The 15,843-nt window shown below is 39.2% G+C and overlaps 1 protein-coding gene across 7 annotated transcripts in view; it reads left to right on the forward strand.

The window, feature by feature from the left end:
- Window positions 1-15,843, forward strand: part of pds5a (PDS5 cohesin associated factor A) — a 222,185-nt gene that overhangs the window by 111,693 nt on the left and 94,649 nt on the right. For 6 of the 7 annotated variants that reach the window (XM_069924889.1, XM_069924887.1, XM_069924888.1 and 3 more), the window contains exon 13: window positions 6,137-6,250. The exons of the other annotated variant lie outside the window; for it this stretch is intronic. In XM_069924889.1, coding sequence (XP_069780990.1) covers window positions 6,137-6,250 — 114 coding nt within the window. The remainder of the gene's footprint in view (window positions 1-6,136; window positions 6,251-15,843) is intronic. 7 annotated transcript variants of the gene reach the window in all.

Genomic DNA, 15,843 nt, shown 5'->3' on the forward strand with positions numbered 1-15,843 from the left:
TTGCATCTGAGTGAGACCTTTTGCTGCAGATACTTGAGTTAATGTGGACTTAGGTTCTCGTTAAGGGAGTGTTGCATGGCAGAGGTGCATGTGAACTGAGACCATGTACTTGAAGATTAAAAGAGTTTTCTCAGGTGTTCTGATTATTATGTACCACTGAATCGACGACAAAGTTTGATTATTATCATATTGCTGCTGCTTGGAGCTTATATGCAAATATATTTTTTACATGATAACAATAATTACACTTCTATAAGTACTTGATTTACAATAAAAGAACTGTAACAAAGTGCTGTGTAAATTCAAATATTTATTTTTGTGAAATTATACAAAATTTATGCACAAGGGTTGACCTCTAAAGGCGAACAAGACAACGTAAACTACTCAGTCTGCTAAAGTTGAAAGGAAATGGACATGTGTTGTGTACTTGCATAATGCTAGGACGCCCTAAACAGAGCGACCCTATCGTCGCCAGAAGTGGATTTTACCAGTTCTCAGGACTTGAACCATCAATCAACTAATCCAGTCACGTGTGTGAGATGGCTCACAAGAGTTTCCTCGAGACCAAGGGCATTGTAAATACTATAAAAATTTCTCTAATTGTAAATAAATGGATTTGTTCTTTGGATTTGGGAAAACACTGCTGTCTGTCATTTCTCTGGGTCGAACACGGTGGAAGCTTATATTCCACACAACACGTGCACAGCACAAACATTTAGCACATTTACAACATTTTGGCGACGAGGATGGGATGTCAATCATAATGGAACAGCTGCAGCCTGTCCTCAAGCAGCAGCAGAAAAACTTCGAAGAAATATAAGCGAGGCAAATTGACCAGATGGCAGAGAAAATGTCCATTGGGACTCCAGCCGTTGTAAAAAGTGAGTCTGAAGTCCATTGAAATTTGGCAGATGCTTTAATGAGCTCTATCACTGAGTTCTCATTTGACCTAGAGTTGAGCACCTTTGACTTTTTGGTTCAAAAAGTTTGAAGATTTATTTGTAGTCAACTTTTCCAAGTTCAAAATTAGGCTGTTGCGGAAGTTAGGCACTCAAGAATGCGAACGCTACACAAACTTCATTCTGCCAAAACTTCCCCGTGAGCTCAGCTTCAGGAAAACACTTAATGTATTGGCAGAGATATTCAGTGAGTCAACATCACTGTATAACATTCAGTATCAGCGCCTCAAAATTATTAAGAAAGATACCGAAGATCTTGTGACTGTTGAATCAACAGTGCCAGCGTTTTAAACTGCCTGCACTAACTGATGTAGCAGGAATGCAGTCGCACCAAGATGCCGACCTCAGAATGCATTTGTTAGTGAAGATTGAGCAGGAGTCAGATGTGACTCTTTAAAGATCAATAGCCGAATGCCAACACTTAATTAATCTGAAGCTTGACAGCAAATTAGTGGAAGCAGCACACTCATCTTCAAGCAGTTGTGTCCAGACAATCAAGTCAGCAGACAAAACAAAAGTGTGACCCACTCAGCCAAACCTCCCATCGCCTGTTGGAACTGCAATGTGTGGCAATACACTCATGAGTACCTGTACAGATTTCAGCGCTGCAGTAAATGCATGTGCCTGGGGCATAAAGCAGAATGCTGTAGAGCTGGAAGATGGTAAACACCTGATAAGTTCATTTTAGCCTCGGAAGTGAAGCCTATCACAATGACTTTCAAGGTGGCTCATGCCAAATGCAGGAAATATGTGAAAGTACACATTACTGGCATCCCAATGAGGCTTCAAATTGATACAGGGTCTGACATTAGCCTAATATCAAAGAAAACATGAAAACAGATTGGTCAGCCAGAGGTGACTCCAACCTGGAGTTGTTAGGTTCAATTGACTATTTCATCAGCTTAAATGGCGCAGAAGATAATGGAATGTGTTATCTGGTAAAATATCCTAACCTCGATCTCATGGTTCTCGACTGAATCAAAAGGTTGAACCTTCTGACTGGCCACACGACGATATTCGCCACATTGTAAGTGGCACATACCCCACAAAGATTGCTGGTACAGCTAAAGCAACGCCATGCAACGGTATTTCTCGAAGGCCCGGATGGTGCAATAAAACGAAGGCAAAACTCTATCTTTTGTCAAACGTGAAACCGACTTTCAAGTCAAAACGACCTGTCCCATATGCAACACTACCAGAAGTGGAGCAAGAATTGGAACAGCTCAATTGAAAGAGTAATTGAACAGGTCAACTACTCATCATGGGCTGCACCTATTGTGGTAGTGAAAAATCATATGGCTCCATACATCTGAGTGCTGGTTTCTCAACTGATCTGAATGCAGCATTGGACAGCCATCAATATCCACTGCCATTGCCTGATGACCTCTTTGCTAAGCTGAATGGGGGCAAATTCTTTGCGAAGATTGACTTAGTAGGGGTTTATCTACAGGTGGAGGTTGATGACGAATCCATTGCACCATGGAATGTTCAGAAACACACACTTATCCATTGGAGTGAAGACTGCTCCAGCTATCTTTCAACAGATCATAGGCATAATGCTGAATGATATTCTGGGAATTGCATTGTACCTAGATGACATCCTGGTAATGGGAGCACAAGCTCGAGAATTGTTTGATAGTCTTGATTACATTCTGTCCTGCATCAAAGACTATGGTTTTCGAGTGCGTCCACAAAAATGCACATTTTTTCATGAAGTCCATGAAATATCTTAGTTTCAGATCCACAAAACACCGATGCTATCAAGCCTATGTCTGCATCCACAGATGTGACCACGCTATGTTCATTCCTGGGCCTTATCAATCATTACAGTTAATTTCTGCCAGAGATGCATAAACTCTGTGATCTACTCAACAAGCTCCTTACCTTGTGTAGCAAATGGAAATGAACATCAAAGTGTCAAGTCGTTCAATCAAGTTAAGTTGATGCTAAACGCGAACCTTCTTTTGACACACTACAATCCAAACTTGGAGATTGTCATACCTTCAGATGCATCACATTCTACGGTGGGTGCAGTCATTTCTCACATATTCCCAGATGGGAATCAAAAGGCCTTAGCACACACAGCACGCTCTCCAACAGCAGCAGAGCAAAACTATGCACAAATTGAAAAGGAAGCTTAAGCAATAATTTTTGCAGTGAAGAAATGCTCCATGGTTGGCAATTCAAATCACAAGCCGCACCTAGCTGTATTTAGTTCAAAAGGCACTCCAATTTACACGGCAAACCGTCTGCAAAGATGTGCAACCATGGTACTTGGTTATGTCTTCAAAATTAAATATCTGCCAACCACAAGTATCAGGCAAGCTGATGTGTTGTCCCAACTCAATAGCGAGCGGGAAACAGCTGGAAAATATTCTTGTCGCGGAACTCTGTAGAGGCGGATGTCGATCAGTTATTCAAAGATGTTATTAACTCACCGCCAGTCACAGCTGAAAGAGTCAGACAAGCAATGAGCGAAGATGACCTACAAGAGATAATGCATTATCATTATTCAGAGTGGCCAAAAACGTGTCCACGAATGGAAATCTAGCCATTCTTCAAAAGATGAAAATCACTGGCAATTACTAATAGCTGTCTTTTGTTTGCAGAAAGGATTGTGATTTCTAAAGCTCTGCAATCTAAAATTCTCAAATAGTTTCACAGTGGACATCCTGGAATGAATTGAGGGAAAGCACTTGCATGAAGCTATGTTTATTGGGCTCTGATGGATGAGCAGATTGAACAATTAGCACAGTCATGTATCCGATGTGCCTCGCTGTGAACCTGTTGTGACTAATCTACATTCCTTGCTTTAACCAAACTGGCCATGGAATTGTTTTCATATTGACTATGCAGGACCTAATCGTAGTGAATGCATACTCCAAATGGCCTGAGATCATCTAAGTAGCTCAACCAACTGCATCGGCTGTAATCATTGAACTCAAGTTCATATTCAATTGCTTTGGTTCTCCTGTAACATTAATTTCAGACAATGGGACACAATTCACTACAAGCTGCTTCGAATTTTTTTTTTAAGCATTACGGCATACACATATTTGCTTGCCTCTATCATCCTCAGTCCAATGATTAAGCAGGACGTTTTGTGGATACATTTAAATTAGCTCTGAACAAACCCAAGGGGGAGGGTTCAATAGAGGAGATCCTGCAGACATTCTTGTTAAATTACAGATTCACTCCAAACCCACGAACTCCAGGTGGCACTTCACCTGCTGAAACCCTCTTTGGTAGGAAAATATTAGGACCATATGACATTATATTCCCACAAAGACGAGAATCTAGACCAAAAGATTATGATATGGAACGAAAGTACAATTGCCGGCATAGATCCAAAGAATGTAAGTTTCATGATGTTCAACATGTGTTGATGCAGAAATACAGAGATAAGTCAATGTATGGAAGCTGAGGAGAATCCTAAGAAAAATTGGAGATGTTCTCTACCATGTACAAGATGGATCATATATGCTAACCAGTTGCGACCAACAGAATGCAACCTTGCTGATACAACACCTGCGCAACTCAGCCTGGATGCCCTGTTGGACACATTTGAACTTCAGAAACCATTGAACCACCAATCACTCCCTACCTTTATCCTCTACATCACAGGAACCCATAAGGAAGTCTCAAAAGAATTCAGAGACCAGTGAAGGCCTTCCAAGTAGATCCTAGACTCCACTCATATGAGTAACCAGCTCAAAGGGGGAGGTGCTAGGACGCCCTAAACAGAGCGACCCCACTGTTGCCAGGAGTAGGTGTTACAGGTTCTCGACACTTGAACCATCAATTAACTAATCCAGTCGCATGTGTGAGATGGCTCACAAGAGTTTCTTCGGGACCAAGGGCATTGTAAATACTATAAATAGTTATTTAATTGTAAATTAAAGGTTCATTCTTTGGATTTGGGAAAACACTGGTGGCTGTCGTTTCTTGCTGGGTCTAATGAGGTGGAAGCTTGCTTTCCACATAACGTGCGCACAGCTCAAACATTTGGCACATTTAAAATTGCAGAGAAATTGAAATTTGGCAATGGATGTATTTTTAAATTAACTTATGTTTGTGCTTTGGGATAGATGCCAGCATGGATGAGGTTATTGGATGAATGTGCCTTACAGTTTGGCAGAATGTAAGCACCATTATGTTGCACAAGTTTGACTTGCCATTGTCTGAACTCTGGATGCAACTGTATAGATTGAATGGTGGAAATCTGTTTTGTTATTATTAAATATCCAAATATTCACATGATCGGATCAACTGGTCCTTCCTATCTTTATAAGTAGTTGTAAAATTTTCATGGATTTGTTGGACAGAGAACAGATGGCCTGGCAATAGCTGTTCCTGAACTAACATTACCAGAATAGATCATCTTTATTCAAACTGTGCATAGCCACAAGCTGTATTCATATTTATCAAATATGTCTACATACTTCAGAATCAATTAATTGGTTGTTAAGTCTTTGGAATATCTTGAGGATATCCAAGTTGTTTCATTGTGAATCAGTTTCATGATGGCTCCTTCTAATTAAATTATTACCATCTATTTAATCTGTTAATCACTTTAGATATTTTGTTTTTCAGCACCTTCTGAGCATTGCCTGAATCATAAACTGTAGCTAATTGTAATGGTCCAGCAATTCCCTGTAAGTTAAGATTCTTGGTTTGTTCAAGGTACAGCTTAGTTTGATTTCTTGTTTGATTTCATTTGGTGCCTTGATTTCTATAATACCTTTAAAAATAATAAAAATATGCTGAGGTACTAAACCAAAATGTCATCAAACAATTTAATGCCAAACTTCAACAGGATAAATTACAGCAGATAATAAAAAATTGAAGTATCTTGAAGATGAAAAACAAAGTTTAGGATGGGTATTCCAAGCTTTAGAGTTTAAATTATTGAACCATGAGTTTTCAGGGATGGACAGATGACAATCAATGATAGCTTGAAGGTCAGAATTGGAGGAGCACAAAGATATCTGAGAGTTGCATGGTTTAGAAAAAAACATTCAGATTAAAGGAGATTTTCTGAGACAGGGAGAAGATATGGAAATCAGATTAGAATACTGAGTGTCTCAGCAGTGTTATGTAAGATGTATATCTTGCATATGGAAATTAAAATAATTTTAAAAAAATTTATTACAATTGATATTTTCCTCCTTGGTTAGGTTGTTGGTGGAAAAAATCTTCGCTCAATATCTTGTTCCACATAATCTGGAAACTGAAGAAAGAATGAAGTGTCTGTATTACCTTTATGCATCCTTGGACCCAAATGCAGTGAAGTGAGTACAACTTAAGTTTTAGTGTTACATAGGAGGTCAGAATTACAGGAGTAAAGGACAACTATCTCAAACTCATGGAATTGAGTGGTCTCTTTTTATTCTGTGAGAGATCATCAGGCTCAGTCAAAGTGCTGTTCAACTACCTACATTTCTGTCTGTTACCTTGAAGTACTATTCAAACCCCTTCACAGTTGCAAGAGCATGCATAAGGAACCAGAGAATCTTGATCAAAAACTTTTTTTGTTAGTATTGGTCATGATCGGATTTAACTATCTCAAAGGTTGGATTAATGGGATTGCTGATTTAAAAACTGAATTGAGTAGGTACCTGGGAGAGGAAATAATAGCAGGGCAAAGGAGAGACTCCTAGAGAATGTCACTGACTTGATTACTGTTGCAGAACATGGATTCAGTACACCAAATAGCTCCTTCACAGCATAATAAGAATTCTTTGTTTCTTGATCATTTGCTTGCCAATTTCACATAACCCATAATTTCTTCAATATCCATAAAATCTGTTCACTCCAGAGTCAAATATACAGAAACATCCATCCTGAAACATTTTCAACTGTCTGCATAAAGAATTTTTTCTCAATGCTAAATAGACTATATTTTTTCTTTAGGCTATGCTTCCTAGCTGTGGATTCTCCAAGCAGAGGAACCGTAGAGTCATACAACGTAGAAGCAGGTGCTTTGGCCCTAAGTGCCTATGCTGACCAAAATGTCCCACCTGCCTGCATTACCTCATGTCCCTCAATCTATCCTATTTATATATCTGTCCAATATTTTTTTCTTAAAACTGTCTCAATCACCACCTCCAGCATCCCATTCTATTTGCTCACCACCCTCTGTATAAACAGACCAAGTCTGTTCCTCTCATGATTCTGTATATCTTTGAGATCAACCTTCCTCCTTCTACAATCGAAAAAATAAAGTCCTAACCTGCTCAACCTTTTCCCATAACTCAGGCCCCTGAGTTCTGGCAACATCATCACAAGTCTTCTCTGTATCCTCCCCAGCTTGACAACATCTATCTTGCAGCACAGTGACCAAAACCGAACACTACTCCAAATGAGGCTTTACTAATGTCTTGTACAACTGTAACATGACCTCCCAACTTCTATACTTAATACTCGAACTGAATAAGGTCAATATGCTGAAGCCTTTGTGTCCAAGCTATCCAGCTGTGACTCCACTTTAATTGAACCAAGTACCTGTACTCTTAGATCAGAATCCGGTTCACTGTCAAGAACATGCGTCATGAAGTTTAATGTTTTGCGGCAGCATTATTTTGCATTACAAAGGCAAAATTGCTCTCAATTACATTTCTGTAAAAACGCCACTAAAATAAAAAAATAGTGCAAAAAGAGGAGAAAAAAAGTGTAGTGCCTGTGGTTCATTGTCCATTCAGCAATCTGATGGCGGAGAGGAAGGAGCTGGTTTTATAATGTTTGGAATTTGTCTTCAGGCACCTGTATCTCCTTCATGATGATAGCAGTGGAAAGAGGGAATGGCAAGGTGGTGAGGTTTCTTAAGACACCACCTCTTAAAAATCTCCTTAATAGAGTGAAGACAAATGCCCATGAATGGCACTGGCAAAGTTCACAACTCTCTGAAGCCTTTTAGAAATTTTCAAGTCTTTGGAGACCTCCAAAATCTCCTCAAGTTCCTAAGTAAATATAGCTCCTGACAAGCTTTCTTCATAATTGCAACTATATGAAGGCCCCAGGATAGATCTTCAGAGATGTTGACACCCAGGCATTTGAAGTTCTTTATCTTCTCCACTGCTGAACCCTCAATAAGGACTGGCTCCTGATGTCTCTTTCCTGAAGTCCACAATCAGTTCCTTAGGTTTGTTTAGGACACACAAGTGGTGGGCTGTTGGTGACTTGAGGCAAGGAATCCCCACAATTCGTGGGGCTGCTGGTAACTGTGATCAAATGACTAGCACCAGGCTGAGGACTGCTGGAGACTGGCTGAAGGGGTACCAGGTATTGGAACAGAGATGTAAGAAGGTGACGAAGGCAGTGAGGGATTCCTGATTGTGTCAGAGGTTTTGATCTGGAGCTCGGGTTGCTGATGGTTTGAACAAAAGTCTGTGTGGCTGTGGAGGCTGGAGGAACGAATCCATGGGCTCTCTCTTTTGCTTCACTTTCTCTAACTGGAAAGGACGCTGGGCAATTTTTGCTGATGGCGAATCTTTGTCAGCCTTATTGGTAGACCAAAAGAATTTTTATGTAATATTACATTTTCTGTTTTACTACATGCCAATAAAGGTATCTTAAATGCAAGGTTGTTGTTACACCACTCAACTAACTGATCTATCTCACTCCTGTATGCTACCTCATGGCCATCTGTGATTCTGCCGACAACCGTGGTGTCATTGGCCATTTGAATTGTTCCCAGCCACACAGTCATGGGTATGGAGAGAGAGAGTAGAGCAATGGGTTAAGCACAAATCCTTGAGGTGTGCCTGTGAGGAAGAGATGTATGTTACTGATCTGAACTGACTGGTTCAGTAACTTGAGGAAGTAAGTATCCATTTGGAGAGGAAGCTGTAGAGGCCCAAATATTGAAGCTTGTTGATAAGCACTGAGGGGACGATGGTGTTGAAGGCTGAGCTGTAATCGATGAAAAGCAGCCTGATGTATATGTTGCTGTTGTCTAGGTAATCCAAAATTGAGTGGAGAGCCAGTGAGATTGCATCTGCTATGGAATGATTGTGGTGGTTGGCGATTTGCAGTGGGTCCAGATCTTTTCTTGGATATGAGTTAATTCTGGCCATGACCAACCTCTCAAAACATTTCATTAGATTAGAGTGCAACTGAACAATAGTCATTGAGGCAGTTCACTCTGCATTTCTTTGGCAGATGAAGATTGATGCCATTTTGAAGCAGGGAAGAACTTCTGACTGCAGCAATGAGAAAATGAAAATGTCTGAACTCTCCAGCAAGTTGGTTGGCACAGATTTTCAATACCCTGCCATCCCTCTGCTGTACAATATTTCCCAGATCCCTGCCATTCTCTGTGTAGGTTCTCTCCATATTAGACTTCACAAAATGAAATCTCACATTTTTCTGTATTAAATTCTATCAACCGAATGGTTTCTGTCCACCTGCTCAACATATCAAGATTCTGCTGCAATTTTTGGCAACTGTCTTTCATATCTTTAAACCAGACGCTTTAGTGACATCCACAAATTTGATCATCATGCCATGTGCATTTTCATCTAAATCATTGATAAAGATGGCAAACAAAAATGGGTCCCTCACAAAACTCTGCGACACACCATTAGACAATCCCTCCAGTCTGAAATACACCCTTTCACCATCACCCTTGCTCTCTTGAAATCACTTTTCTATCCATTCTGCTGTTTGTTCTTGGATCCCACATGATCCAACCTTCTGGGCGGAACCTGAAAATTGTGTCATCTACTTTTACACACTGGATCAAGTCATTTTGTCTTCTTATCATTTTAGGGGGTGGAGGTCCGAGGCAAGCACTCTGTTATGTTCCATGTACGGTTCCCAAATTTGTTCAAGTAATGTGACTTTATTTTTTTAATTATATGTTATTTTTTCCAATGGAATACATTTATTTGTTTCCTTGTACCATTGCTGTACTCTCAGGCTCTCTTCTGATTTCCAGGTTGACATTATACATTTTTTTGCTACAGCTAAGGCTATCATAATAAATCTTTTTTGCGCTTCATCCAGTTTGAGGCCTAATTCTTTACTTCTTATATTACTTAGAAAAAAGATCTCTGGATTTTTTGGTATGTTGCTTTTTGTGATTTTATTTAATACCTGATTTAGATCTTCCCAAAACTTTTTCACTTTCTCATATGCCTAAATTGCATGTACTGTTGTTCCCATTTCCTTCTTACAGCGAAAACGTCTATCTGATAATTTTGGATCCCATTTTTTTTAAAACTTTTGGGGTGTGATATATAACCTGTGTAACAAATTATACTGTATCATACGTAACCTTGTGTTTATTATATTCTTCATAGTTGCAGAGCATAACTTTTCCCATGCTTCATTTTTTATCTTTATGTTTAAATCTTTTTCCCACTTTTGTTTGGGTTTATAGCTTATTTCATCATTTTCCTTCTCTTGCAGCTTGATGTACATGTTTGTTTTGCTCCTCCTTGCAATTTCGGCAGTTCAATTTTAGCTAAAAACTCTTCTATTTTAACATCTTTCCCCTCGTTCTCAGTTTGGTATAATTGTTCATAAAATTCCTTAAAGTTCTCATTTATCTCCATTGGATTATATGTAATTTGTTTGTCCTTTTTCCTTGATGCCAATACAATTCTTTTTAGCTTGTTCTGTTTTAAGTTGCAGGCTAATATTTTGTGTGTTTTTGCTCCTAGCTCATGATACTTTTGCTTCATTTTCATTATGTTCTTCTCCACCTTGTATGTTTGTAATGTTTCGTATTTTATTTTTTTGTCCACCAATTCTCTTTTTGTTATATCACCCCTTGTTGCTAGTTCTTTTTCTGTACTTACTATCTCCCTTTCCAACTGTTCTATTTCCCGATTGTAGTCCTTTTTCATCGTAGTTACATAACTTATTATCTGCCCTCTAATGAAGGCTTCATTGCATCCATAATAGAAATTTGTCTTTCACTGATTCCATATTTATTTCAAAGTACATTTTAATTTGGCGTTCAATAAATTCTCTAAATTCCTGTCTTTTAAGTAGCATGGAGTTTAACCTCCATCTATATGTTCATGGTGGGATGTCCTCCAGTTCTATTGCTAATAACAGGGGTGAGTGATCAGATAGCAATCTAGCTTAATATTCAGTTTTGCTAACTCTCCCTTGAATATGGGCCGACAACAAAAACATATCAATCCTTGAGTATGGTTTATGCCTACTCGAATAATATGAGTATTCCTTCTCCCTTGGGTGCTGCCTCCTCCATATATCCATAAGTTTCATTTCCTGCATTGATTTAACCATAAATTTGGCCACTTTATTCTTTTTGCAAGTCTTTTGTCCAGTTTTATCTAACATTGGATCCAAATTAAGGTTAAAATCCCCTCCTATCAATATATTCCTCTGCGTATCTACAATCTTCAAAAAAATATCTTGCATAAACTTTTGATCCTCTTCATTAGGTGCATATATATTGATCAAATTCCAAAATTCTGAATATATCTGACACTTTATCATTACATAACTCCCTGCTGGATCTATTATTTCCTTCTCTATTTTGATTGGTACATTTTTATTAATTAATATAGCTACAGCTCTGGCTTTTGAATTATATGATGCTGCCGCTACATGCCCTACCCAGTCTCTCTTTAATTTATTATGTTCCACTTCAGTTAGATGCGTTTCCTGCACAAATGCTATGTCTGTTTTTTCTTTTTTCAGAAAATTTATTAGCCTTTTTTGTTTAATTTGGTTATGTATTCCATTTATATTTATAGTCATATAGTTCAACATGGCCATATCATATTCTGTTTACATCTCATTTCCGCTTCCTCACCTTTTTCCCCATTTTCATCTCTCAGATTTCCCTTTTTAAACTCAATGTATGACAACACTTTTAAAACATAAAATACTTCAACAATTCCCACATCTAAAATTCCCTTAACCCCAAATGTGCCCCCCCCCCCCACCCCATGAGTTGCCCCTTATCCCTTGCCGGGCAACCACAACTCTCCTCCATTTGGATTGCGAACCCACTCCCAAGCGTCAACTGATTTCGCAGTGGCGGTTATTCTCTCCCACCCAACCCCCCTCCGGTAAAGACTTTTATCTACACATATAACAAAGCTCACCCTCTTTTTTTCCCCTTCTTTAGTTCTTATACATTATTTTTACATCTTTATATGTATCTTATCGTCGTTCTTGTTACATCTCTTTATCTCTCCTTTTGTCCTCAGGCGTTCTGCAAATTCTCGTGCTTCCTCTGAGTCCAAGAACAGTCTGTTTTGATCCCCTGGCTTAAATATTTTAAGCACAGCTGGATATCTTAACATAAATTTATAACCTTTTTTCCATAGGATTGATTTTGCTGTATTAAACTCCTTCCTCTTCTTTAAGAGTTCAAAACTTATGTCTGGGTAAAAAAAATATTTTTTGACCCTTGTATTCCAATGGTTTTTTTTTTGTCTTCTCTAATTTTCTTCCTTGCCCTCTCCAGTATATTTTCTCTTGTCATATATCTCAGAAATTTTACTAAAACGGATCTTGGTTTTTGCTGTGTCTGTGGTTTCGGAGCTAGTGTTCTGTGTGCCCTTTCTAGTTCCATTCCTTCCTGTATTTCTGTCATTCCCAGAACCTTTGGGATCCATTCTTTTATAAATTATTTCATATTTGTGCCTTCCTTTAGGCCCACTATCTTTATATTGTTTCACCTACTATAGTTTTCCATTATATCCATCTTCTGAGCTAACAACTCTTGTGACTCTAACTTTTTTGTCACTTTCTTCCAATTTTCTTCTTAAGTCATTCACTTCCATTTCTACAGCCGTTTCTCGTTCTTCCATATTTTCTAATCTTTTCCCTATTTCTGTCATGACCAACTCTATTCTGCTCACTTTTTCTTCTGTACTTTTCATTTTTCTTTTCATTTCACTAAATTCTAATGTCAACCATTCTTTTAATGCTCTCATTTTTTCTTGAAATTTTTTTAATCTATATTCTCTCCATCTATTTTGCCTTCTATTTCTCTGTGCAGGTCTTGATCTTCTTCCTCTTCTTCTGTGTCTGCACCTGTGTTTGTGTCTTCTACTTCTCTTCCTTGCATCTTTGTCTCTTCTGACTTTCTTGTTGAGCTGCTTGCCTCACTTAGCTGGGCTTCTTCTTGTTTGGCTTCTTGCTGTTTATCCTCTTCTTCTGGGCTAGTCATCTGTTGGGCCTCCTATTGTTGTTCTTTCCTATCTCTCCCTTTCCTGTCACTTTCCTCTTCTTCCAGCTGAGAGCCCTGGTGTCAGGCATCCCTCAGCTGGTCGCACTGTGTTTGCTCACTCCTCAGCTGGGCTCCCCTCCTGTCGGTGTTCTCTTTTCCTTATTGAGCACACTTGTTTGGCTAAGAGAGCCACTTTTGCAGTCCAGCGGTCGGAAGGTCGCAACTCTGCGGGGTCGTCACCAACCTTGGGGAGCGGGCTCTCTTCTCCACGAAGGCTCCCTGTTTATTTATGCAGGTAAGACCTTCTCCTTTCTCTTTCGGTGTCTTCTTTTTTTCTCATTTTTACTTTTTCCTTCTGGGGTGCCATTTTCTTTCTTTTCTCTACAACTTTATCTTTTATGTTTTGTGTTTTTTGAACCTTGTACTTTCTTCACTTTATTTCTTCTCTGGAGAGGGCTGGTATTCTCCTATCGGCCACTACTCCATCACGTGACTCCTCCCTAATACTGAATATCCTTGAGACACTACCATTGACTGCCCAAAGTGCCCCAGTTCTCATATCTTTCCCCACAGTAAAAACAGAGAAGGACTTGTGAGGACCTTTCTCATCTCCTGCTGCTGCATAATCAATTAATTGCATTGCTTCCTGAAGGGTCCAATTTTTCTCTTTTTACTCTTCATGTAATCTCTAGATTGTCATTCATGTTGTCTGCCAGAGCTATCTCCTATCCCCTTTTTGCTCTCCTGACTTCCTTTTGTAGCTTTCTCAGATCTCATAATAGCTTCAAGTATACACTTGATTCAAAGTTCAGATTTATTGTCAGAGTCCAACCATGACATCACAAATACCTTGAATTGAGATCCCAAATGCTTATTCTTTCCCCTGCCTACTTCTAGGTCTTGGACCAGAGCCTGAATTTCCCTCATCATCCAAGCTTTCTTACTCTTGCATTTCTGATAATTCACACTAACATGCATGTCCTGGACTTTTATCAACACACTTAAAAAAAATTCCAGTTTCCTCATGTATTTCTTCATTCAATTAACTTGAGCTAGTTATGGTACCTTCAAAATTGGCCTTGTCCCATTTCCAAATTTTAACTCTTGGTTCAATCCTGTCTCTCCATCTTAAATCTAATCAAACAATGGTCATTTGTCATCAAAGGCTTATCTGCAAATACTTTGACCACTTGTACGTCCCAATTTCGCGAGACTAGATTAAGCATCGCCCTCTCTTGTTTGGGACCCGCTACATATTGCCAGAGGAAACTCCTGAGCACATTTGACAAATTTCATTCTGCCTAAACCTTTTGTACCATAACTTTCCCAGTCATTATTTGGAAAGTTAAAATCATCTACGATGACAACTTTATTTGACTTAGAGCTAACAGCAGACTCCCTGTATCTTCGCTTCTTTAATTCCTGTAGGCTATTTAGGGGTCTGTAGTCCACTCCCAACAATGTGTTAATGTCTTTCCTGTTCCTCAGCTCCATCTGTATACAGCAGGTCCTCGCTTAATATTGATACATTCTTGGAAAGTGCTACTTAAAAGTGAAGGTTGGGTGGCGAGGTGCAATGGTCCACACTATAATCATTCTCCTATGCAATTCGAGTATGGTTGCCAAATTTTCAAAGACGTGTCATACATTTTTTTTGTTGTAAGTAATTTTCTCCAGACGAACACAGCTTTGTATTTCTGTGTTCCAGCGAGCAATGTTCAGGCAGGAGTTGGATTTTCAGGTAGCGTCAGTGCACTTCCTGGCTACCGCCAATGTGATTATTACGAATTAGATTTGAAATTTGGACACGCTCATTGTTAATCTTATCTCCATTATATTTCCCAACAGGAACTACTCTGGGTCCTGTGGCAATTCCTTACCTATGATTTTTTTCTAGTTCTATCCAGAAGGGTCTCACCTTGGTACCTGTCCAGGTTGCGAGGGCAAAGGTTCCTGTCTCAATGCCACATTTAAAGTATTGGTCTGACAATTCTGGTTTAGATCTGTTCAATTTTTGCAGCATCGAGTACAACTGGTGTAGAAAGTTGAATTGTACCAGCCTGTACTGCGCATTAATGATTGCAGTCATGCTGCTCCGACATAAGTTGGACCAGCACCACTCATCAATTGTTATTCCTCGGTCCGACTCCCACTCTGCCTTGGTTTATGAAGGCATGGTTTGGGACATTCCACTTGAAGCAAGAAATACATTGCTGAGATGAACTTCCATTTGTTCCCCCTTCGAACCATGGCCTCTATGTCACTACAGATTGGTAGGGCCACAATTGAACTTAATTTGTCCTGCCAAAAAGATCTTATTTGAAGATAGCAGTGAAACATCTTATTTGATAAATCATATTTATGCCTGAGTTGTTCAAACAACATTAGCTGCCCCTGCACATAACAGAACTTGATGCATCTGATGCCATTATGACGCCAGGTGTCCAGGATCTTGTCAATGGAATAAATCTATTTGAAATCAGATGTTTTTGGAGATAGCCCCCCCTTTGATTCCTTGATATTAATTGGTTAATTTTATTCTAAATGAAGATCATTGTTTTAATATAGGGCTATCTGTTTTCCCAGATAAGAATTTAGCGTTCCATGTATAAATAAAATCCTATATTACCTTCTCGCCTACCCCATGCAGATCAATTTGTGGTCATGATGGTACACCTCCCCCTTCAAAATGTGAGGTGATGTATCTGGACTGGGCTGACCGAT

The sequence above is a fragment of the Narcine bancroftii genome, chromosome 3 (assembly GCF_036971445.1).
Source record: "Narcine bancroftii isolate sNarBan1 chromosome 3, sNarBan1.hap1, whole genome shotgun sequence".
NCBI classification, from domain to species: domain Eukaryota; kingdom Metazoa; phylum Chordata; class Chondrichthyes; order Torpediniformes; family Narcinidae; genus Narcine; species Narcine bancroftii.